Source organism: Littorina saxatilis, linkage group LG2, assembly GCF_037325665.1.
Source record: "Littorina saxatilis isolate snail1 linkage group LG2, US_GU_Lsax_2.0, whole genome shotgun sequence".
NCBI classification, from domain to species: Eukaryota; Metazoa; Mollusca; class Gastropoda; order Littorinimorpha; family Littorinidae; genus Littorina; species Littorina saxatilis.
In genome coordinates this window covers 84,523,661-84,547,751 of record NC_090246.1, presented here as the reverse complement: position 1 = coordinate 84,547,751, position 24,091 = coordinate 84,523,661, and the positions used below count along the sequence as shown (strand labels likewise).

The following is a 24,091-nucleotide window of genomic DNA, read 5'->3' as shown; positions in this document are numbered from 1 at the left end:
CCTCTTAGTCCAAAATAATCCGGGAGCGTAGCAGAAACACAGCCGGTCTGACACGCGCGAAAAAAGAAAGAGGACGCGCCACCTACATCCTGTAAGGGGGAAGCACTCGGACAGTGCTTGGGATCCACGGTGGCGCATGGTTATGGGAGATAATTGTACCCACTCAGCGTTTTGTCCAATTTTTTTCGGCCTATAATAGATAATGTGCAAGAATAGTACTGTCGAGGTAAGTGTTATATTGACACTAATGCATTTTCCGAATGTGTAATTGTATTTCTCTTACCGGGAGGGGAAGTTCACTTTATTGTTGTCAGTGTAAATTGTCTTTTACATTCGACAAACAGCCGAACTAGTTCATTATTTCGGTTCAGCAGTTAATAAGTTAATGCATTTTGTTGGAATTAAGATGTACAGTTGTCAACAACAAAATGTGAGTTGGTTTTCATGATTATGAAGACATCTTTCAGAAGAAAAAAAACAATTGTGAAAAGGTTTCCATGAATATGTTTTTCTACTTAATCAGATGTGAAAATTCTGCGATGCAATCTTTTTTATAAATAGGAATTAGTTTGCTTTTATTTGGCATTCAAGATTTTTAGATTTTAGAACTTATTGACTGGTTTTAGTGGCTAAGCCCCCATTCTTTATCAGTTTCAGTGCCTTTTGAATAAACCTTGCCCTCCATATCAGCTATTTGTTTTTTACATCAGGGTTTTGTTATTGCTGTACATGTTTTGTTACTGTTTGCAGCCTTACAAAACTCCATGAAATTTCTGTTCATGTACAAAATGTTTAGTTTCATGTTGTGACATTTGTGAAGTATCCACATGTGGTGCTCTTGTCAGTGAATGCGTCTGAATGTTCTGTACGCTTGTGAATAAACATTTTAAATATGATTCTTGTCTTTTGTGTTTGGACTGTCACTAAAATGTATGTAATCATAAATGTGTGTGTTCGCAGCTGTTGCTGTTTTTCTGAGTATGTGTGCGTGAGAGGAGTAACGTAAATGGATTTGAAAGCCTGCAATCATTCTATAGGAATTCTTATCACATACAAACAGCCTTTTTAAGATTCATACACGAGAAAGACACACACACAGATAATGAAAACTTTTTGGCATTTTATACATTTAATTTCAAACATACAAGGAGAAAAAAAAAGAAATTGCCATGACAACATAATACAATGTGCTGGATGTTTCACATTCACCCCCTTGTCTTTAATCAAACAGCCACACTTGATGACACTTGCTGTCTTCACACTGAACATCTTTGCCATTTCAGTGAACAGAGTATGAGTAAGAAATTTACCAGACTTCAATGTAAAATAATGCAAACCTGTCTCCTTCAATTTTCACAATCTACAAACATCCCAGAAGAGAAACAATCAGACTGAAGCCAAATAATTCACGCAGTAACTTACATACGTATCTACCCTGGGACACAGAATGAGACAAGAGAATATGTATCTTCTTGAAAGGCTTAAAAGCTGCAACCAAATATCATAGCTTGTCGATACTGAACACTGCGGATTTGTTCACCCAAACATGACTCTCAGTCTCAAAGAATTCCTGCCTGCACCCCCTGACCCGGAAAGGCAGACAGTAGTTATCAGATTCTCTTCTGTTACTGTTCTTACCAGACAACATTCCAATACAAGCACCTTCACAATCATTTTCTTTTGTCTTTATCTTCCCTTTTCAACACAAGATGTCAACCAACATCCCTGAACTGCCAAAAGGATTAGCAATGTCCGGTCAACCTGTAGACTCCACTCCACCACCCTCTCACCACCACCACAACACACAAACCATTTCTCAACTGTTGGAACAACCAATAACGTTCGCTCAATTTACAGAATCTCTTGCCACCTCACCCTACCCTCCCCCCCCCCCCCCCCTGCCTCCCTCCCTCTAATGACCTACTCTCCCCCCTCCTCCCTCTAATGACCTGGGCTCCCTCCCTCTAATGACCTACTCTCCCCCCTCGCTCAATGCAGGACGTGGACCATCTCCTCCTTGTTGATGAGGTGGTTTGTCTTGTTGACGAGGGACATGAGCTGGGCCAGGTTGGCAGCCCAGTCGTTGAGGATGTCGCCGGGGTCCTTGTGCTGCACGAACTGCACCACGCCCGCCAGGCGGTCCATCTTGGCCTCCACCGTGCCGCTCACCACCAGGTTGGACAGGAACTCCTCTGTCTCCTTCAGTCACAAGACAGAGAACATGGTCAGATAAATGTGCAAGCTCAACAGATAACATTTCCTGCAAAAACCAGACGGGAACTCCTCCGTCTCCTTGAGTAAAGACAAATGTCGCCAATTTTTTTTTTACAGAGAGACGTTAAGTAAACGATTTTATAATCAATCATCTCCTTGAGTAACAACAAACCAGAGAACATGGTGAGATAACTGTCAGAGCTCAGCAACAGACAGGAACTCCTCCGCTTCCTGGAGTAACAAGCCAGAACTCAACTGAACTGAACTTGATTTAACAAGGATAAAGATTTAAGGCTAGTCCTTTTCTTGCAATCTGTCCCTGAGAACAAGGTGAGATAACTGTGAAACCTGACAACAGACTGTGTGTGTGGTGTGTATGTGTATGCACGTACATTCACACAGGGAATGCGTGACAGATTAGGTGAAGAAAATGACAGCTTTTTGGTAATAAAACTAACCACAGGTAGAACTGTGTGACAGGGCTATATTCATGTTATTTACGACCTTCTGTGTTTATCATGCACACGGCTTACCCCATCAGTGAGATCCAACAGCTCCGACATTCTCTTGATGCGAACTCTGGTGTAGTACTTGGCCATGACACGGATATTCTGTAACACAAAAACACTTCAGTCAATATATATCCTCACATAAAATGCACTTGGATACTTCATCTCTTGTAATCTGCAAGGAAACTCCTCGATTGTTACTGAAGTTACAGCTTTTTGTGTGTGCAAAATATCTTACTGCTATCTTTTTTTGTTGCCAGACTCTCCTCGTAGAAATACATTTTCATTTTTTATTTTCATTTTCATTACTTTATTGTTCCATCGCTGGGAAATTCGGGTCGCTTCCTCCCAGTGGAAAGCTAGCAGCAACGGAGTCGCGCTACCCAGGCGTCTGCGTGTTTAGGTGTATTCAGCCACCTGCACTTATGGCAGAATGACCAAGGTCTTTTACGTGCCATTGTGATGACACGGGGGTGGGACATGGCTTCCGTCTCTGGGTTTGCACATTAAGTTGACCCGTGTCCGTCCCGGCCCGGATTCGAACCAGCGACCTTTCGATCACAAGTCCAGTGCTCTACCATTCAGAACAAGAAAATTTGATAAAGCTAAAGTTTGAAATTATAAAAACACAAATCCAAAAACAGATACATTCCAAAACTCAGAATTAAAAAAAAATGGTTAATTAAAAAACGTTTAATTTTTGACAAAACAACAAAATATTAAAAATACAAAACTTCAATTAAAAAAACAAAAGAACGGCAATGACATGCTCCACGACTGTTGAAAAAAAAAATATATATGATACACAACTTTAGCAAAAAACACGCCACGCACATGTTCGACGACTCTGTTCTTGAGGTCGGTCCAGCGCTTGACGCCGTTCTCCTGCTTGGGGTTGAAGACGTGAGTTGGGGGGCTGGTGGCCGTGCCCGTCTTCAGCTCCGTCTCAAAGTTCTGGCACAGCATCTTCCACTGGATCAGCTCGGGGGTGGTGAAACACTTCAACAGATCTCTGCACAACATTGAAAACATCTGTGATATTGGACAGCACGAGTATTTATGTCTGAAATATTCCCCCCAGAAAGCAACTGATTAAGAAGTCTTTTGCTGCCCTACATGCTAACCGGCATAACAGGCAGTAAGTAAGTAAGTAAGAAGTCTGACTAATGAGTAATCTGGTTCACAAAAAGTACAAGGTTGGGTTGTTTTCAAGGATAATAGACTTTTGGACGTAAAATCTGCACTGGAAAACTCAGGATCTTTCGAAAATGATTCAATTTCAACAAGTTTTCAATTGATACATACACACTTACTGAGACCTGAATCAATTCAATAACCCAAGAATCTGCAAAGCAAACTTTGAAATAGATGCTCCAGATCATTACCTGTATTTGGGTATCTGTTCCAGGTGCTTTTCTTCCTTGATTCTGTGGATGAGGTCAGACTGATCGTTACCGTATGGTGCTAACGCCAGGTACAGCACCACACACTTCAAGGCCTGCATGGACATACACATACATCATTGTCACCATCATCATCTTAATCATCATCATTATCCATGCTGTGCTAACGGCCTGTACAGCACCACACACTTCAAGGCCTGTATGAACATACACATACACCATCATCATCATCATCTTAATCATCATCCGTACTGTGCTAACGCCAGGTACAGCACCACACACTTTAAGGCCTGCATGAGCATACACATACATCATTGTCATCATCATCATCTTAATCATCATAATCATCCGTACGGTGCCAACGCCAGGTACAGCACCACACACTTCAAGGCCTGCATGAACATACACATACATCATCATCATCATTGTCATCAGCATCATCACTTCTGGTCTATTCTGGAAAAAGCAGTCTCCAACAAAGTCTATTGAGCCCGCAGTCGACTTAGCGTAGATTTCAGTTGTTTTACAGAAAATTCGGTGCCAAAGCTTCCTTTTTGTGTGGCCAGCTTCGCTAAGTGGGGATTGGCCCAGTTCATTTGAGGCATAACACAGGACCCCAAACCATTAAACGCATCTCTCCCAAAGACACATCAATAAAAATATCTTTCTGCAGTAAAACACAAGCCCTGAAACAAAAACTTTATTTTAATTTATTTGATTTGTAGGGCAGACACCACAGTGAAAAAGGTGATTTTTTTGTTCCATGGTCATTCCCATTTTCTTTCTGATTCTGCATTTTGAACCTCTTCTGGTTACTCTGATGTATTTATTTTAGATCAGAATGAATCATAAACGGTCAAAACGGGTAAATAAACAATGTATGTGTATGCAATTATGTATTAAAAAACACAAAATAGCTAACAAAATGAGCATGTTTCGGAGTTGACTGAGTTAAAAAAACATCGTCAAGCGTGGTCACGTTTGTATGACTGGGAGGAGTTGTCTTTTCTTTGCGAAGTTGGTGGATGACACACAACGGGAATTTCCGTTTACGGATTTCGCGCCGTTTGTAACAGCAACTGTGAAAGACATTCCAATGAGCCGAAGAGAACCGATGAAGATTCCGGAAGATTCCGTATGAACAGTTTTCGGTACTGACCAATCGAATCGCGGATATTAAACTTCGTTTATGCTCGGTCTAGGTTCGGTTCAATTCGGCCTTCCCAGAATGCAGTATTCTTGATTTCCGCAAGAGCTTGCCAAAGGCGATGTGTAGCACATTCGGCTGCGATTTTTCTTGGATATCTTTCTTGAAACTTCAGTTGGTCACAAGTTTTGCCCCGAGTTCAGTGCTAGACATGCAAATGAGAAGAAAATCGGGTAGATTCAGGTCAGTTACAGAGGCTCGCGTGACAGAAGTTTAAACAGAAAGTCCGAATCGATAGCGTCGTCTGCTATTGCTACGAACGAATCGGAAGAACAAGTGCGTGCATTTTACTTCTTCGAGAAGGGAAATTGGCAGGAAACTATGCTTCTTCACTTGAGATGGGATGGAGCAAGAAATCACCATCGGTGGTGTACGTGTGAAGCATGTTTCCATGAGTGTTTTGAACCAGGACTTATTTTAGAGTTGCGGAGCGGACTGCCACGACGGTAGATACGGACTACACGGAGTTCGCCATCTCTGACAACGAGAAGGCAGGCCTTATGGTAATCTTTTCTCCGGAAAAAAAAGCAAAGCAAATAAACCGCTTACAAGAAGAACAATCAATACGAAAATGACTTTGTTCAGCCATGGTGCAACACCAGGCATCTCCGGGGAAGTCTGGTGCAGTTGAATACTAGCGCAAGGAGAGCAGGGAAGATGCCAAGCAGCAAATGAGCTGGTTCGGTATGTATTTGTTTTCTTCTTTTAAAAAATATATTAGTAAATACAATTTGTTGGTTATGTGTGCGGCTCTGGCTCTGTGTTTGTGTGTGTGTGTGTGTGATTGTTGTGCTGAAGTACAGAATCAAAGTAACAACATCCTGATGCAAAGAAACTGAATAGGATGCAGTCAGTTATGGGTTGCTACTGTGAAGCTTGGTGGTCACCAGGTTTGTCAGTGTTGGGGCACAACATCTGTTCTTTGCTCATTTATTTTCTCAAGTATAATAGCTTCCTCCTGTGATCACAGGTGGGTTTTTTTTATAGCATAAACAAACATGCATTCGCATGTCCCAGTGAGTGAACATTGCAGACCATAATTACACCCCCGGTATAGGGGTGTGTATAGGTTTCACTCGTTTATTAAGGTTTCTGCATGCGATGGATGTGCAATTGCTGTAAACCAGACCGTTCACTAGCTCTCAACCACCTCAGCACCATTCACATGTTTTTTCAACAGCTATTCATCACTGCTTGACTGTCAGCACTTACATACGCATGCGCACAAATAGCATCTTATTACATAACAATACCTTTTTTAAATGGGGGGGGTTTATATATGTGAATAGCAGTATTTGGGTTTTTCTTAGACATATTAATTTAGAATTTATGTTTGTCTCTACAGATGCAGAGGTGGAAGCTGGAGAGGAGCTTCCGAAGTGCCCATGGCATTGCAAGGCAATTCACAGAAATCAACCCAAATATTGTTGTATAAAAAATAAAGGACACTGTTAAACGACTCACTGACTATTCAATTCAAGTCCAAAAGAGGTCCAAGACAAGCGGCTCGACTGGTAACAAGTTGGGAATTATGAATGGGCATACTTTATGCAGCGTGCGCATTACTGATGAGAGTTGATCATTGCGACCTCGGAACAGGTTATTTGGTGCTTGCGGAACACTGGGTTTTTTTCTTTTTTTGTTTGTTGAATTTAGTTTTTGTTTTTCTTATGGAATCAAGCAAGAATTGATTTCAGAGTCAGCGTTGTTTTGTTACATGTAGGTAAATTTTTGTGTACAATAATTCAATTTTCTTCACGTTTTGTGCATTTTCTCAAAACTACATTTATGTCACTTCAAAAGCCTGAGCCATGTTTTCTAATAAACTTCCGTTGTTGAAACTTTGCATACATCTTAAGTAATATATTTTCTCAAAAATGTTCAGAACGTATTGTGGAATTTGTGTGTGTGTGAGAAGTTATATAATTTTTTGTGATGTTTTTTCATAAAATTCAACATCACTCATTTTTATCACTAATATCTTTTTTAAGAATTGACAGATCAAAAATATTCTCTGAACAAATTTTTGGCATTGTATTAAAGTACACATAACAAGCTTCAAAACAAAATTCCATGCAGTTTTATAAAAGCCTTACTATTTTGAAAATGTGCTGTTTGGCGGCCATCTTGGATTGCTACCATGGCAACCGACTGTACAATTTTATTTTTTTTACTATTTTCTAAGGAGATAGACTGAATACTTTAATTCTAAAAAAAAATTAGACTCGAGAGTTATTAAACACAAAAAATCACTCTGAACACTGGTGTCTCCCCTTAACAAAAAACTGACCTCTTTCATCTTCTCACTGTTCTCCTGTATTTGTGGCGTGTCGAAGATTGCGCGATAGTGTTTGCAGCTCTCTAGGTAAGATCCTTCATGTTCGTCCAGCTCGATCATCAGTTGGTAAAACTTCAACTTGAGGTCCTGGACAAATACATGACAACAACACATAAAATTCTCGGTAACATATCATAAAATAACACGTGTGCTAGTATGTAATGTTTATACAGGGTGTAAAGACAAGGAAAGGTCTATTTTGCTCTCGAACAAAAGTTTTATCTCTAAATCTAAAGATGGCTGGTAAATTTAGTCCTATGGCAAGAATTGGCCGCAAATAGATAAACGACAAAAAAATATTTAGTGATACTGATTGCAGTACAAATAAGAAATGTTCAACTAATGGTAAATGAAATGTTCAGACACTTTAGATAAAAAATGTAAAAAAAAACATTAGCTAATACAGAGTGAGAATTATCTTAACTTATCTTTAAGAAAGCATTATATGTAATGACAAAAACTAGTCCAGACCTTTTCCCACTGACCGTACTGATCTAATTCTAGACAATCAAGCGTACAAAATACAACGAAATCGTTTGGGCTCCCAGGTCTGGTAGTCATATCCTTCCAGCGTGTCAATTGACAGTCATCAAGGCTGGACTTCAATCAAACATTCCAAGCACAGCCAAAACTTGACAAGCGTCAATTCCAGTATTCACCAAGTAAAACGCAACAAAATCTCAGTCTACCAGAACACATTCAGACAAACCAAACAAAAACATGACAGTAAGTAATCAAATCACATGCTTAAAGTTCACGTAGCTACACTGACCTTGGTCTCTGGGTCCTCAAAGAACTTGGTGCTGACTTTCTTGCTGATAATCTGCGTGCGGATGTAGTCCTTCTTGGCCAGACACAGTCGCATCTGCTCCAGGATAAAGTCCACCTTCTCCTTCTTCTCCATCGACCCAAACGTCTCCACCTGCCATCACAAAAACGCACCAGTTAAAATCATGCTCACAATTCAGATGGCTTCAATTTTGGAGAGAAAAAAACTCCACACTTTGATCGTTTCAAAAATAACAATTCATTAGCAATTATCACTTGTTTAGACGGGCGCTGTGGCGGGGTGGTAAGACGTCGGCTTCTTAATCGGAAGGTCGAGGGTTCGAATCCCGGCCGCGGCCGCCTGGTGGGTTAAGTGTGGAGATTTTTCGATCTCCCAGGTCAACTTATGTGCAGACCTGCTAGTGGCTTATCCCCCTTCGTGTGTACACGCAAGCACAAGACCAAGTGCGCACGGAAAAGATCCTGTAATCCATGTCCGAGTTCGGTGGGTTATAGAAACACGAAAATACCCAGCATGCTTCCTCCGAAAGCGGCGTATGGCTGCCTTAATGGCGGGGTAAAAACAGTCATACACGTAAAATTCCACTCGTGCAAAAACACGAGTGTACGTGGGAGTTTCAGCCCACGAACGCAGAAGAAGAAGATCACTTGTTTGATCCAGTTATACAGTGAGCCGTACATCAAAGGAAAGTGAAGGGTCTAAGGAACAACCACGGCACCAAAATCAAGAGAACTGGTCAAGAAACAAAGATGCACAAAGCAATTGAACTGTGACTGAGTTCCGTAACAGCTTAGTTTATCTACTCCTTAATTCGAATAGAATGCTGTTTAAACTAACAAGTGCAGAAAAAAGTACCTGTAATTCCTGCAGAATGTCAGCAGCCTCAGTGATTTTCCCAGCATCCTCCTTGATCTTCGCAAGCGTCCGTGTCAGCCTTGCCCGCTCAATTTCAACGTAAATCTGAGGACAAGAGAAAGATGACATCAACCAGTGTACTTTTTCTTGTGGTTATACCAAGTGCACAAGAAAACAGGTTACCACAGATATGGCACACATTCACATCCACAGAATTTGCATTTGCATCATCTGCCTGTGACAATTTAAGTATTCTATTAGTTTTTGTACAACACAATACTAACCTAAAGTTACATACATATCAACATAATTTGTGTTATACTACATGTATTTGTCTGCAATGATAATTCCATTCAGTACTTTACACACTGTTACAACTTGCACAAAGAAAACACGTCAAAGTTAGTTCACGAAGAAGAACCATAAAGGAATGTCCGTACCATAAACTAAGACCACAGACACAAGACGTCTGCGGCCAACTCTCAGGTACAGTGCAAAGCAAGACGAACCCTGCTGCCAGAAAACCAAAACGGTCACCGACAGAGGGCAGCCTGCCAGGTTCACTCTGCCACAAGCGTAACGCCACCGCCAACAGGGGAACGTCAGTGTTGCTGACTAACTCGTGACTTGCTGGCTAAATGTTAAACTCATTCCATATCAGGTTCGAGCTTTGACTTGCTACCAAATTGGCTCCATTAAATACTTTAACATAGAGGATTCTACCAATGCACTGTATCTCTATCTAGAATAATGTCTGCATGCACAAAAGATTGCTTTCACCGAAAAACTCAGCGCATGATTCCATAAAGTGTAGAAAATGTTAGGAAATACCTCTGTCAGCTTTGTGTGGGTTGTGAAAGTGAATGTTTTTGCTTTTATTGAGGCAAACTTTCCCACACATTATAGGTCAGTCAGTAGTGAGGAGGTGTGTCTGAAACACGAGGATAAGAAGCACATGTAGAAAGTTTGCCTCACTAAAAGCAAGAGTATTCACTCTTTCACAACCCATACAAACCCAACAAGAGTTATTTCCAGAATCTGTATATATGTCTGTGAATGTAGCAGTTGCAGCCACATTTCATAAATGTATGCTAAACGTACTAACAGAATTCTACCTTCATTGTCACTTGTGACTGCTATAAGACAGACTAAACAGACCTTGCCAGCAGTGACAGTGCGAAGAGTGTCGATCAGTTTCAGCTTGACGTCCATGTTGGGCGTTTTCTCCACGTACGTATACGCCTCCTGGATCATCTTCGTCACCGCCTGTAAGTCACAAAAATGCGTTAGTCATGGCCAATACTGCAGTAAAATTCAATCTCTATGCAGTCAGCGTAAAACAGTTTTAATGCATGAATTCATGGCAAATACTGCAGTTAAATTTCCGTTTTAATGCATGAATTCATGGCCAATAAATGCAGTAACATTTATTATCTAGTAGATAATAAATTTTACTGCATTTATTGGCCACGGGTTCATGCATTAGAACTGTTTTAAACTGACTGCGTAGATTCTACGCAGTCAGTTAAAAACAGTTCTCAATCTCATGCATGAATGCATGGCCAATACTGCAATAAAATGTATTCTCTACACAGTCAGTTTAAATTAGTGCTACAAGTTAGGCAGCATCAGAGCAGCTTTGTACCAGTATTTATAGCAGTAACAGAATTTCTGGTTTTCATTTTTGAAGCCATGTTACTCCATCACTATGCATCTCCTTAGAAAATTTAGTTGAAAATTCATTGTGCTCACACCTCCAGGAATGAAGCGTAGCATTGTAAGCAACACAAGTAAACAAACCCCAGAGAAACCTTCCTTTTTTCCCTTGATACAATGTTATTTCTCTGCAAATCAAATAACTAAAAGCAACCGATTTCCAGAAGAACACCCTACCTTTCAAGTCATCATTTCTTGCAACACCACAATCACCCTTGGAGGCAAAGTCCAATCAAACAGAATTGAGAATTTTAGAGCTAATTTCTTAGCCCTATAAAAACTGTCATGGTTACACAAAGGCAACCAAGAACATACAAGGAGACCGCCGCAGCCAGACCCTATCACAAACAGAACTCAAAGGTGTCGACAACGTTGAAGAAACGTCGAGCTATAAATAGCTCGCACTCTTCAAGGTCGACAACTGCAGAGCCTGCTGTGAAGGTTGATGCAGTAGTCTCCCTGTCAGAGTATACTTGCAAACAACCTGCTAAAGTCACATTGAATCATGCAGCACGGAGAGACAAGCTGATGACAGACTGACCTGTTTGATCTGTCCTCTCTTCTTGGTGATGACCACAATGTTCTCGTTGAGTGCATCCCAGTTGTTGGCCTCGTAGCAGTTCTTCACTATGGCCATCAGGACCTTCCCTGTGGAGTGAGTGTCCGACGCCTGCACAGTTCACTCAAAACAATTAGAGGCTGAATAAGACAAGATCCAACATATTTGTTTACTTCCAACTGTCTAGAACACAACAGATTTTGAAAGCAAACAATAACAAGAAAAGCAAATGCTTGCACACAACTCGCCTTCGTTACCCCCGCCCCTCCCTGAACCACCTTACCCCTTAGAAGACGCTCTTCGTTACCCCCGCCCATCCCTGAACCACCTTACCCCTTAGAAGACGCTCTTCGTTACCCCCGCCCCTCCCTGAACCACCTTACCCCTTAGAAGACGCTCTTCGTTACCCCCGCCCCTCCCTGAACCACCTTACCCCTTAGAAGACGCTCTTCGTTACCCCCGCCCCTCCCTGAACCACCTTACCCCTTAGAAGACGCTCTTCGTTACCCCCGCCCCTCCCTGAACCCCCTTACCCCTTAGAAGACGCTCTTCGTTACCCCCGCCCCTCCCTGAACCCCCTTACCCCTTAGAAGACGTTCTTCGTTACCCCCGCCCCTCCCTGAACCACCTTACCCCTTAGAAGACGCTCTTCGTTACCCCCGCCCCTCCCTGAACCACCTTACCCCTTAGAAGACGCTCTTCGTTACCCCCGCCCCTCCCTGAACCACCTTACCCCTTAGAAGACGCTCTTCGTTACCCCCGCCCATCCCTGAACCACCTTACCCCTTAGAAGACGCTCTTCGTTACCCCCGCCCCTCCCCGAACCACCTTACCCCTTAGAAGACGCTCTTCGTTACCCCCGCCCCTCCCTGAACCACCTTAATAATAATAATAAAGTGTATTTATATTGCGCCTATCCCTTACAAAAAACTAAAATATTTGGCTCTAAGCGCATTACAACATGTGTAGGGACTTGGTACAATCAAGTCTGACAAATACAATAACACAATATACAGTCGGTCTCTTAGGTAAAACTGGGAAAAGCAGCTTCGACATTTAAACACTGCTACTAGAAGATCCTCTAACAATGCATACTGCTTTACAATATGCATTTATGTATAAATATAGTTAAAGAACATCGAGTTAATAGGAATTAGAAAAGGTTCTTATAATAAAACTATCTAGCGAGCGACGACGAAGAAGAAGAATACTATCAATGTCAATGTATAACAAGTCATTCCACGTAAATGGCCAAAGAACAACAACAAAGCAATGATGATAAAACAGTTATACTCAATGGCTAATAACGAGGCAGAACTAAATAGTATCGACACAAGATTAAAACAAAACATATTCCTGGAGACACATTTATACATGTATCAAATAATCAATATACAAAATACAGCCCTCGCACACACACGCCAAGGCACGTGTAGTCGCACTCATACACCGCGACAGCTATCGCGCGCACGTACAAGGGAAAAACAGAGAAACAACAAAGAAACAGGCACATGAAATAGCAACCCGCCCCCAGCGCGCTACGATGGCAAGTGACCCCTCTCCTCAATGTGGCAGATACTGAACTGGCTAGGGGTTGAAGTATTGCCGGAAGAGGTGTGTTTTTAGAGAGGACTTGAAGGAAAGGAGAGAGGTAGAAAGGCGGACAAACATGGGCAGAGTTCTAAATAGAGGGAGCTGTGTAGATAAAGGGGCGCTTGCCGAAAGCGTTCAGTTTGATGCGTGGGACAACAAGGTGCCCTGCGTCAGCGGATCTGAGGTTGCGTGTGGGGACGTGTGGCTTTAAGAGCGAAGACAGGTAAGAAGGGGCAGAGTCGTGAAGGCTACGGTAACACAGGGTAGCTATTTTATATGTTATGCGTGCTTTGATTGGTAGCCAGTGAAGGGTCATGAGGAGAGGGGTGACATGGTCACGCTTGCACTTGCGCAGCACAAGACGTGCTGCATTGTTGGCGGTCTAGCTTGGCGTCTGGGAGGCCGGCTAGGAGCGAGTTGCAGTAATCATGTCTCAACAAAATAAAAGCCGAAACCAGTGTCTTGGTTGCGTCGAGGGAAAGAAGGTGTCTGATTTGGCTAATCCTCCGCATTTCCCCTTAGAAGACGCTCTTCGTTACCCCCGCCCCTCCCTGAACCACCTTACCCCTCAGAAGATCCTCTTCCTTTTAAGACCCCAAACCCCCCGATAAGACATTTTCAAGACCCTGTTTTCTTAGATATTCTGTTCATAACGTCTGTAAGTTTACCCCCATTATAAGACCTGATACCAAACAATAAAAATCTTGTAATTTTTCTCATAAAGTTGAAGTTATTTTCAAACAAAGTATCAGTACCAGTGCTGTTCGACTTCCGGGCCTCGTGCTTCGGTCATTTACGCATACTTTCTTAATCTGACCCATTGTTCTGACCAAAGGCCAGTCAAATTACTAATATTTTTCATGCGGGATGTCTTCAGAATCTGACACAACCGGTTTATCTGGCCAGGACATTTTGACCGCTATATATTTTCAATCAAGGTCCAGCTGACCTCTTGTCTTCTGAGTCTGGGAAATACACTGTAATACACCAACAAGGGGAGACGATGGTGCATTTAATTTTGTTGAAGACTTCTAAGATCAAGGAAAGACAAAAATAACATATTGTAGTTCAATCAAGTTGGCGTTTCAATGATACAGATTCTGAGATTGGTCAGATTGCCCCAACTCACTAAAAATTACCGGTCATCAATTCTCGATGAACACTAGTTACAAAAGCCAATGATCACCTCCTGACGAGGCGCATTGATACAACCTAGTCTAGGTTAGCTTTGAGGGTCATTTTACAAGCAGGAAATATGAAGGCCAACGAAATACAGAGACCATAAGTTATGCGAAGTGATGACGTTGATTGCTTGACGTAAGTTGATGCACGAATTCGTCCGTGCTACGTCAGTCAATTGTATAAATTTGTGTCTGAGTGTATCGCATGCAGATATTATAGACTAAATCCACTTACTGTTCGAGTCTGCTTTTCAAGCGCCAGCAGAATATCTAAGGCCTCTGTCAATTTGCCTTGCTGGAGAAAAAAGAGGATATATATTCAATATTAATATTATTAATATTACTACTGAACACTGAAAACATACACACACAGTGACACACACACAATCGTGACAATGGGGCTGGAGAATGCTTGGTTTTTGCCCAAAGAGTATCATTAAGTTAACCAAGCAGTCTATCCACTCAAAAAATACGCTACTCTACTTGGTTCTTCCCAGTAATGTTATCTTTTGATCTGAAAATCGTATGAAGTAGTTAACATAGTGACATGATTCTGATCTAATTCCAAAACGATTACTTGGCTTATCTTCTGGGAATGTGATCCATTCATGATTTATCCAAAATAAAGCAGCAACAGTTCCTGGCCCTTCAAATTACCTATAACTTACACTAAACTATGTAAGGAAAAACAAACATAATTTTATGTCCCATCTTCCGTGGAGAAAGCTAGAGCCAGTAGAGAATTTGATTTACATGCTGTGTTCGGTCATTCATTTCGTTACTGTTGAGCGGCTTTGTTCGCAGACAGTTTCGATTGGAACTACGAGTCAAATATACTCCTTGTTTTTATTTTCCGTTAAACAAACATTACCTTCGTTAGCTGTTCACACTTTGGAATTTTTTCGTCCACAGTGGCACTGTAGTCCACTTCCATTTTCTGAATCCGTCCATCGCCGCCTGCTTCTACGGTCGCCATGATGAGAATGCGTGAATGCGAGTGGTCTTGGTTAAATATATCTTTTTGCCCAACCAGGACGAAAATTCACAAAGTGCACAATAACCCAAAAGCTCGAGGAAAACCTCCCGTCTTTATTTGATTAATTTGGAACATTTTGAAGAAGTGTGTAGCTCTTACTTTTACTGCTTTTTTTTCCAGAGGCAATTATTTTGTTATATATTTTTTAAATCTTGCTTGTCATCATTTGTATTTCAATCAACGGCGTTGATGGAAACGTCGCAGCAACCAAATATAGACACCTGAAACTAACCAACACTCTTTAATTTGCTTGAAAACATATTACAGATCTTTTAGAAAGGAGATTTAAAGGCGAGGAAACAATGGTTTGAAATAAAATCTTCAGCGGCAAAAGGACCATGAAAATGATTATCTGAGAACCAACAGTTTTCTGACAACAATAAGTGGGACGAATTTTTTCAAAGCAGGTTGACCAGTTTCAAATTGTTTGCTTTGATAGCTTTGTTACTTTGATTGTGTTGAAATGCGAAGCCGGGAAGTTTACTCAAGGAATGCCTGTGGTTAATAAGCAGTCAGGTTGCTGGGACTTTGTCCAAATATACACTAAAACGGTAACTGTAAATGATCGTTTAAACAAAACAAGTATACTTATACCTTTGTTCAAGTAACTTTAGTTACATACATTTGTAAAAGGCAAATTTAGGAGGTAGTTTTGGGTAAATGGATAAAACTCATATTATTTCGTACCAGTCACGCTTTATAGATATCAATTTTACTGTTCATATGACCAAGATTTTCAACTTACTACCGGAACCTTCTGATATACCGTATACACAAACCCTACTACTGACAGGCCAGTCACAGCGAAACAGATTCTCCACACAAACCCAGTCAATTCTTGATCAATTGCATGTTTGATTTTGGTGTCAGTGTTAAAAAGTCTCTCTCACTCACACATGCATGCACACACACAAACTGAAGTTGCTACATTAATGTTACAAATTGTGATTCACACCCACACAGAGAAAGTTGCTGTGCAACTGTTTTAATAATCATTTGCACACATGTATAAAAATAAAAAATGCTCATATTATTTCCTGCACCATAATAACATAAGCGCTGAATGGCAACTAAGTTGCATTTCGCTTTTAACTTATCTGCTAATAATCATAATAATTTCATTCACATTTTTAGAGTACAGCATAACCTAGCTTCCTCAACAGTGACATTAAAACATCAATTTTATTTATATTTCTCAACAAAAACAGGTGGTTTTTAATTACTTTTTAACCCACTGTTTTCACTTTTTTTTTTATAAATACCCATGTACTAAACCAACTATTAACATGATCAAAAATGAAGAAATAAATCCACTGATAAGGCCAGGAATAATAAAATCAGACAGGCTCATTTCATTATTTATGTACACAATTATTAATTTTTTTCCGGTCCTATACTAGGATTATTTTAAACACAAAGGCACTCGCAGGAACAGGATGCTTTCCCCACTCCAACGAAAAAATATTTCAACTGATACACACACAAACACATTTATAAGTGCTTGAGCAATAGACTTAGTGAGATTGTGAGTAAATGATTAAGAATGGCATACTTTTATGTATCAAACAGTTGCATGTACGACGGAAAATATCAGCACAAGTCTCTGGTTTGGCAAACATTATGCTGGGCTATTAATACATATATAAGAAGAAGAAAACCTCTGCATAATAACCAAGCTCAGGGTCTTACATTACTAAACATTTATCCACCACAATTGCTTCAAACAATTGTAAAAGGAACATGCTAAGGGAAGCAAAACCTGAGAAGCTGTACCAACTCAAATAAACCATTCAATTGCAGCAATCCCAACTGAAACTATGCAATACTTCATGCCACTAAGCCAGTGCATACAAATTTAAGCCACAAGTATTCATAAAAGTACAGAATACTTTCTGTGCAAATACATAACATTTGAATTTTGCATTCAGCCTATAAAATCCCAGTGACTTCCATTCCCCATTCTGGTTCATTCCCCTCCCCCAAAATGAAACAAATACAAGTGTGTGAGAGAGGAGTGGGTGACTAAACAAAATTGTACTGTCTGCTGCCTGCAAAAAAAACCACACACACACACAAAATCTGTAGATTTCTGCTTTGTACACATTTCATAATTCCACATGCTAATGTTGTAAAATGCTGGCAGGCATGGCACTTCAGTAGAAGTCTTCTTCTTCTTCAGCTTTCTTATTTCCAGACTGCTGGTTCTGTATCTGCTGCTGGCCCTTGTACATCTCCGCAACCTGTGACACACATCAAACAAGTTTACTCTTTGGTCTGAACGGATTTAGCGAGCAAGTGAGTTATTATAGGCACAGCTACCATATAAAAAGAAAGGATGAGCATGGACACAGTACTTAACCATTATACCCCAAGAGGCCCCAAAACAGCCCGCTCCAGACATCATACTCGGTTCTCCTGAAACACCCACTGTTCACAATGCATATATCTGTTTCCATTTTCTACTGGCTTCTGCGAAGTTTGAGCATTTATAACTTTGGAAAAGTAGCAGTACATGTAGTGTCTTTGCAATGATTTTTTTCAAGTTTAAAATTGACGGATTAACTTTTTATGCCACCTAACCAGCCAACCAAATAAAGCTCACAGCAGCAAATGTGCCAGTAATTACCTCTGATTATCTGTGATAACATGTACATACAATGGCAAGAAAATCCATCAGTGATCTTTCTGCAAAACTGTTTTCAAATCAACCGCAATGTTACATTTAATAGGAAAAGCTCATAAAGTCTTGTACAAAACCTCTAGAATTTAGGTTGCACTCCATACAGATTTTTTCCAAGACTCACCTGTGCTGCATTTGTCGCCTCCTCGGGCTTCTTATCGTCACGGATACGAAGGAATCTTGGGAATCGCAGAGAAATTCCTTTTTCAGGGTCAACCTGAACAAAAACAGAGGTTCATTTTAGAACTTGGACAATAACAGCAATCAAAGAAACGACTTCTGTTTCTGATAATCCAAATTCAAAAATAACCACATATAAAATTGATGAGTAATGTTACATAATGCACTGAAGAAGTAAATAAAATGTTCAGCGATTTATTGACAATTTCACATCATAACTGCTCGTGACAATTTCTGCACTTGAATAAAACACACAAACACATGCCCCACTGTATTTTCAGCAAACACATACATTCCTCCATTTTAACGATGCTTTTCCGTTATATAAACAAGACATATTCTCTGATTACATTACATTCTTAAACAATAGATCTGATGGATGACAAGTTGAAGTTAAAAATGTCTAACACACAGACATAGGAACGCCAACATAGATGCACAAACAGTTCAAATACTCAAAATTGTAAAAGAAAATAATTCCTGGAGTTTCTGTACAAATGAAGTGAATCAACTTCACTGGTGTATCCCACACAAATAACTTACCAGTCCAATGGCAGCCTTGTGAGTGGGCGAGATGGAAAGGTCAGCGACCTTGATCTCCCAGACCTGCACAGCGTCGAACCAATGGTCTGGCTCGACAGCGGAGTCCCAGCGGTAGTAGGGGCGTGGCTGCGGTAGAATATGATCCTTGAAGTACTCATAGTGCTTCTCCAGGCCCTCATCTTTGAACCCAGTGCCAATCTGAACACAGAGAAAAATTATTCCGTGTAAGCATACACAATATTTTTGTTGTCACAGAATTGCACAGTAAACTTAATTTTGACTTAGTTGCTCTCTATTTTCGTCTGCAAGATATGCTGCAGCTCACTACAGCGGGGATGTAGCTCAGTCGGTAGCGCGCTGGATTTGTATCCAGTTGGCCGCTGTCAGCGTGAGTTCGTCCCCACGTTCGGCGAGAGATTTATTTCTCAGAGTCAACTTTGTGTGCAGACTCTCCTCGGTGTCCGAACACCCCCGTGTGTACACGCAAGCACAAGACCAAGTGCGCACGAAAAAGATCCTGTAATCCATGTCAGAGTTCGGTGGGTTATAGAAACACGAAAATACCCAGCATGCTTCCTCCGAAAGCGGCGTATGACTGCCTAAATGGCAGGGTAAAAACGGTCATACACGTAAAAGCCGTGGGAGTTTCAGCCCATAAACGAACAAACAAACAAACTACAGCGGACCTGCCCTACCCCTCTCAAGACCCCCTAATTCACAACCTTGCCTCATCCTATTTTCTGTTCATCACTTCTATAAATTTACCTCCTTTCTGATACCTGATTTTCTCAGATTTGCTGAGGTTTTAAAAAGGAGGGATTCCACTGAACTCACAATTAAAAACTACAAATATAAAAGTTCTGCATGCCGATGTGGCATGCATTCACCTACTTTTTGTTGTAATTACGTTTGCTTAAGCCATTGCACGATGTAAAAAGAAGTAAACCGTGTTTTTATTGTGGCACCTTGTTGTGGAGCGTTAATATTTTTACGTGAGGTTCACGTGCTCCTTGTTCAGTTGTAGTGACCTGGTTTTGGTCGGAGCGTCACAAACTGCGTCGTTTAGTTTTAGAACACCGTGAGATTCACGTGCTCTTTTTCGTGTCTTGATTTTGGGGTGAGCCCTGCGAATCTGCGTTGTAAGTTTTAGAATACGTGTGACTCACGTGTTTTTAGCTTTGTGATGTCAGCTAGTTCCTTGATGTTCTTTCTGTAAATATACCGTTTTAAGTTTTGAGCATGCACGGAGTGCGTGATCGGTTACTGATTGGTTGTAAAATAGTAGTTTCACCCGATTCTGTCTTAGGAATGTTGTTGGTTGGTCAATCCGGTGACCTTTGACTTTTGAATAACTATTCCATGTTAGGTTTTTGTTTCCATAAATACCACTGCTTGACTCCTGTCTCGTCAGTCGATCTGAGGGTTTTAGGAAGTGTTTGGTTTTGATCTGTAAACGTATGAAGGTTAACAAGTGAACCAACGGAGTGTTTCTTATGTTTTAACGTCAACGTAATGTTCTTGGAGACAGTTGTTTCTCAAGTGTGAATCGTTTTGTGCCCTTCGTTTGAGAGGCAACACGTTTTTGGTACTGCTGGTCAACCCACACAGCGCATAAGGTAATTTTGTTGTTACTTGTTTGTGTTGTGTTTTGGTCGCCAGTTTGTAATGACTTTGTGAGTTGTTTATGTATAACTGAGTTGAAAGTCTGACTTGTTGTAGTGTTTCTTTATTGTGTGTTCAACTGTTCTAGTGTTGTGAACGTACAGCAATGTTTTGTAGACGCTAGAAAGTCGCTAATGTTCATAATGATAACTTGCGTTCATAGTTACGTTTTAGAAGGTGTAGTGTGGAGGTCCCAAGGAGCGGGATCACTACTAACGGCTAGATAGAATGTGTAGTGTGGTGACCCCAAGGAGCGGGATCACTGCTAAAACCTTGTTAAGTAAGTTTTTGCAAGGTTTAAATCTGTGGTTAACGAAGTTCGAAGTGAAACGTTTTCTCTGACTTTTTCAGCCTTACGTTAAAAGAATTTAGGTAAAAGAAGCTTGCGGTCTGTGGTGATCGTTTGTAAACGGGCTTATTTCTTGTAACGTTATTGAGGGAAAGTGGTTGAGTAAATATCTTGTTTGTGATTTTGATTAACGCAGGAACGTTGTCGTTAGACTTTTTGGTATGACAGTTTGCTTTGTATTCCTGGCCTGATGAGTCAACGTTTTGTATTTTTCTGAAAGTAGCCATTTTGGTTTTAAACGTATGTATGCTAAGTTTCTTGAGTATTCTTAGTGCTTATGGTATTGTTGAACGTACGGAACGTAACTCTTTATTGTTGTTGAAGGACCGTCTAACCAACGAGTGTTTGGCATTTGTAACTTTCTTGTCTGTTTGTCTTCGCCTGTCTTGTGATTGTCTATTTTTCTTGTTTTTACTTCTCGTGTCTTGTTAATGCTTTTAATACCTTTGCCATGTCTAATAATTTGTTTTCTTTTCTCTTTTTCTTTCTGTTCATAAGTTTTTTACCGCAATACGTAGTACTGTTAACTATATGCATTACTGATATCTAATATCAGATGTGAAATAAATAAACCAGTATTTTTGCGCGTTATCGCTTGTAACCTGTGTTTGTCATTTCGTATGAACAATATGTAGTACCAGCCTCGCACACGAAGGCGCGCACAGTAAAAAAACTTTAGTTGCTGTCGCCCAGTAAAAAACTTAGCTGCTGATGCCCAGTAAAAAACTTAGCTGCTGATGCCCAGTGAAAGAACTTTAGCTGAAGTAAACAACTTAGCTGCTGATGCCCAGTACAGAACTTTAGCTGAAGTCCAGCCAAGTGAATGTAAAGAACTTTTGTTATTGACGCTCAATGAACGTAAACGTAGCTGTTGATAACCAGCAAAAGACTTTATTGTTACCTGTCACTGTGTTAGTGAACCATAGTTTGACATAGATCAACTTGTCGGTTAGAGATCTTCCTACTCCGTATCCGGCGCATTTTTTGTGACTTTTGTGTATTATCCCAAACGACCCTCAGATCGATTCATTTTACTTTATAACCAGATAAACCTTATGTAGGTTTTTTAGTGCTTTTGAATAAGCGAACATTGTAATGGAGAAGATTCCAGCAGATAAACCATTGGAAGCTTCAGGTTATGACGTTAACGGCGATGAAGATGAACATTCTCAAAGGCCTAGGCGTGACATTAAGCCTACTGAACAAGGTAGAGACTACCAGATTGAGATCAAAACTAGAAACTTTGTAAGACAACGAATATTCTTGGAACGAGCAATCGATGAGATAGTAACAGAGCTTAAACAAGAAACTCCTAATAAAGAGTCAGTAACCAGTCAAAAAAGGGTTATTTTGAGCATGTACAAGGATCTTGGTGACATTGAGAAAGGTCTTTGTAGGATTGGTAGCGGTGAAATCGTTCAGGACAGTTGGGAGGATGTTCAAAGGACAGTTCAGAACATTATGTTTTACATTGATCAAGCTCTTGTCAGACAAACGACTAGCGTGCAGGTGACTAAGAAGCCTACTTCCAGGCATAGCAGTGTTACACCTAGCGTTGGGTCATCCACCCACAAGTCAGTCAGTGTCAAGCCTGTCAGCCATAAAACAGCTAGCATTAGGTCAGCCATTTACAAGCCAGCTAGCTTCAAGTCGGGCAGCAGAAGATCAGGTGGCCTAGCCGGTTCTCACCCTGAGTCTCTCCGCTCTGGAAGTGTTAGCTCTGAAGAGGCTAAATTGGCTCTTAAACTAGAGGCTGCATCCCTGGCCATAAAAGTGGAAGGTGACGCAATAAAGGAAGCTCAGTTTAGTGAACTGGATCTCTTACAACAACAATATGCTGAGAGAACAGCAGCTAGGCAGACTGAGGAAGCTGAGAGAAATGCAGCTAGGCAGATTGAAGACGCAGCTAGGCAGGCTAAGGAAGCTGAGAGAACAGCAGCTAGGCAGGCCGAAGAAGCAGCTAGGCAGGCTAAGGAAGCTGAGAGAATAGCAGCTAGACAGGCCGAAGACGCAGCTGAAGCAGCTCTTGAAGAGATTAAACAGAAGAAGGCTTTGAGACAAATTCAGTCCACCGAATTAAAAACTAGCTTAAGAGAACAACAAGCTATGTTACAAGTATTGGAACAAGGTGAATCCGTTCAGCAGGATCTCCCTGATCTACCGTCAGTTGATTTGTTGAACACTAGGTTCCACCCTCGTCCTTTCGTTCCCTTGTACAGTCTTGTAGCCCCTCCTCTAAACAATGAACAAACAGCGATAGGAATAGGGACAGGTGCTGCCGTCATTGCTGACCAAGGGACACACCAGCCAGCCTTGGACGCCACGTCTGTTCCTGTCTGTCAAGCTGCCGTCATTGCTGACCAAAGGACACACCAGCCAGCCATGGACTTCACGTCTGTTCCTGTCTGCCAAGCCGCCAGCACCCGTGACATCTCTACTGTCAACGCTGCTGTCACCAACTTCGTCGCAGGAACCACAACGACTGAGCCACGACAGCACGCGTTACCTGTCGTGGACCTCGTCGTTGGAGTCAGCGCCTCTACAAGCGCCGCTACTACCAACAACGCCACCTATGAGGCGTACGGACCTCAACGTAGAGAGGATGTCAACGCCCCCCATCACGTCGGAACGAGCGCTCCTTTCGTCCGTCAGGAGCCCTTCACACCCAACTACACGACGGCTGCAACTACATCCTCCATGCGGCCTACAGCGCTGCTGACCACACTGCAGCACCCTCTGCACAACGTTGGACACTCAACGACAAGCGTCACAGGCTCTCGCCCGCCTGATCTCGACCACACAGGTTGGTCCTATCACCTACCAGAGACAAGGGAAGGTGATGAGACGCAAGGACAACACACCTACTTCCCAGAAGAACGTCACCAACGCATGGACCACAGACGTTTTCAAGTTACCCCACCCTGTTTCCCCTATGATACCCACCTACATCCCAAACCAGAGCCTTTCGTGCCCACATTCCTGGACCCACATCAGACCACCCCCAAAGTTATTTGGGGAAACGAAAACGTAAGGCCCCCTGCGTACATGAACGTTGCCAATGAACGTCATGCAGATCGTCCATTTGCCTCCTACCCCCCGTCTGCGTACTTCCAACGTCCACTTGCTACTCCTGCCAAGCAGGACACTCCAATGGACTCTCTCGCCAAAACCCTATCAGACGCTCTGATGATCAACCGCTTGCCGATGCAGGAGCCGTGCATTTTTGTTGGTGACCCTCTCCAATATCCAATTTGGAGATCGTCGTTTGCGTTTCTC

General features: G+C 41.5%; 2 protein-coding genes across 4 annotated transcripts in view; both read right to left on the bottom strand.

Moving 5' to 3' along the window:
- Nucleotides 1-1,892: 1,892 nt before the first annotated feature.
- LOC138959961 (26S proteasome non-ATPase regulatory subunit 12-like) lies at nt 1,893-15,380 on the bottom strand. 2 transcript variants are annotated; one of them, XM_070331657.1, is made up of 12 exons: nt 15,237-15,380; nt 14,601-14,660; nt 11,574-11,702; nt 10,475-10,582; nt 9,317-9,421; nt 8,444-8,593; nt 7,624-7,758; nt 4,109-4,221; nt 3,558-3,735; nt 2,748-2,825; nt 1,973-2,199; nt 1,893-1,920 (listed from the first exon to the last, which is right to left on the bottom strand). In XM_070331657.1, exons 1-11 carry the CDS (start codon nt 15,339-15,341, stop codon nt 1,990-1,992), a joined length of 1,371 nt encoding a protein of 456 aa, XP_070187758.1. In that variant the 5' UTR covers nt 15,342-15,380; the 3' UTR covers nt 1,893-1,920; nt 1,973-1,989. The 2 variants fall into 2 exon arrangements, with proteins under 2 accessions (XP_070187758.1, XP_070187757.1); XM_070331656.1 differs by lacking the exon at nt 1,893-1,920 and having other exon boundaries at nt 1,943-2,199.
- A 1,689-nt stretch (nt 15,381-17,069) lies between these two features.
- LOC138959964 (DNA ligase 1-like) overlaps nt 17,070-24,091 on the bottom strand; it is an 87,000-nt gene continuing 79,978 nt past the window's right edge. For both annotated transcript variants that reach the window (XM_070331665.1, XM_070331666.1), the window contains exons 22-24: nt 18,805-19,002; nt 18,206-18,298; nt 17,070-17,641 (exon numbers count right to left, since the gene is read on the bottom strand). In XM_070331665.1, coding sequence (XP_070187766.1) covers nt 17,555-17,641; nt 18,206-18,298; nt 18,805-19,002 — 378 coding nt within the window. In that variant the 3' untranslated portion in view covers nt 17,070-17,554. The remainder of the gene's footprint in view (nt 17,642-18,205; nt 18,299-18,804; nt 19,003-24,091) is intronic.

Bases quoted from the DNA above. Each gene is read 5' to 3' on its own strand.
- LOC138959961 (XM_070331657.1), bottom strand. From the start codon at position 15,341: ATGGCGACCGTAGAAGCAGGCGGCGATGGACGGATTCAGAAAATGGAA. The intron at 14,661-15,236 runs GTAATGTTTGTT...TTTTTTCTCCAG, and splicing joins AGTGTGAACAGCTAACGAAG to CAAGGCAAATTGACAGAGGC. The intron at 3,736-4,108 runs GTAATGATCTGG...AATGTTGTGCAG, and splicing joins GAACAGATACCCAAATACAG to AGATCTGTTGAAGTGTTTCA.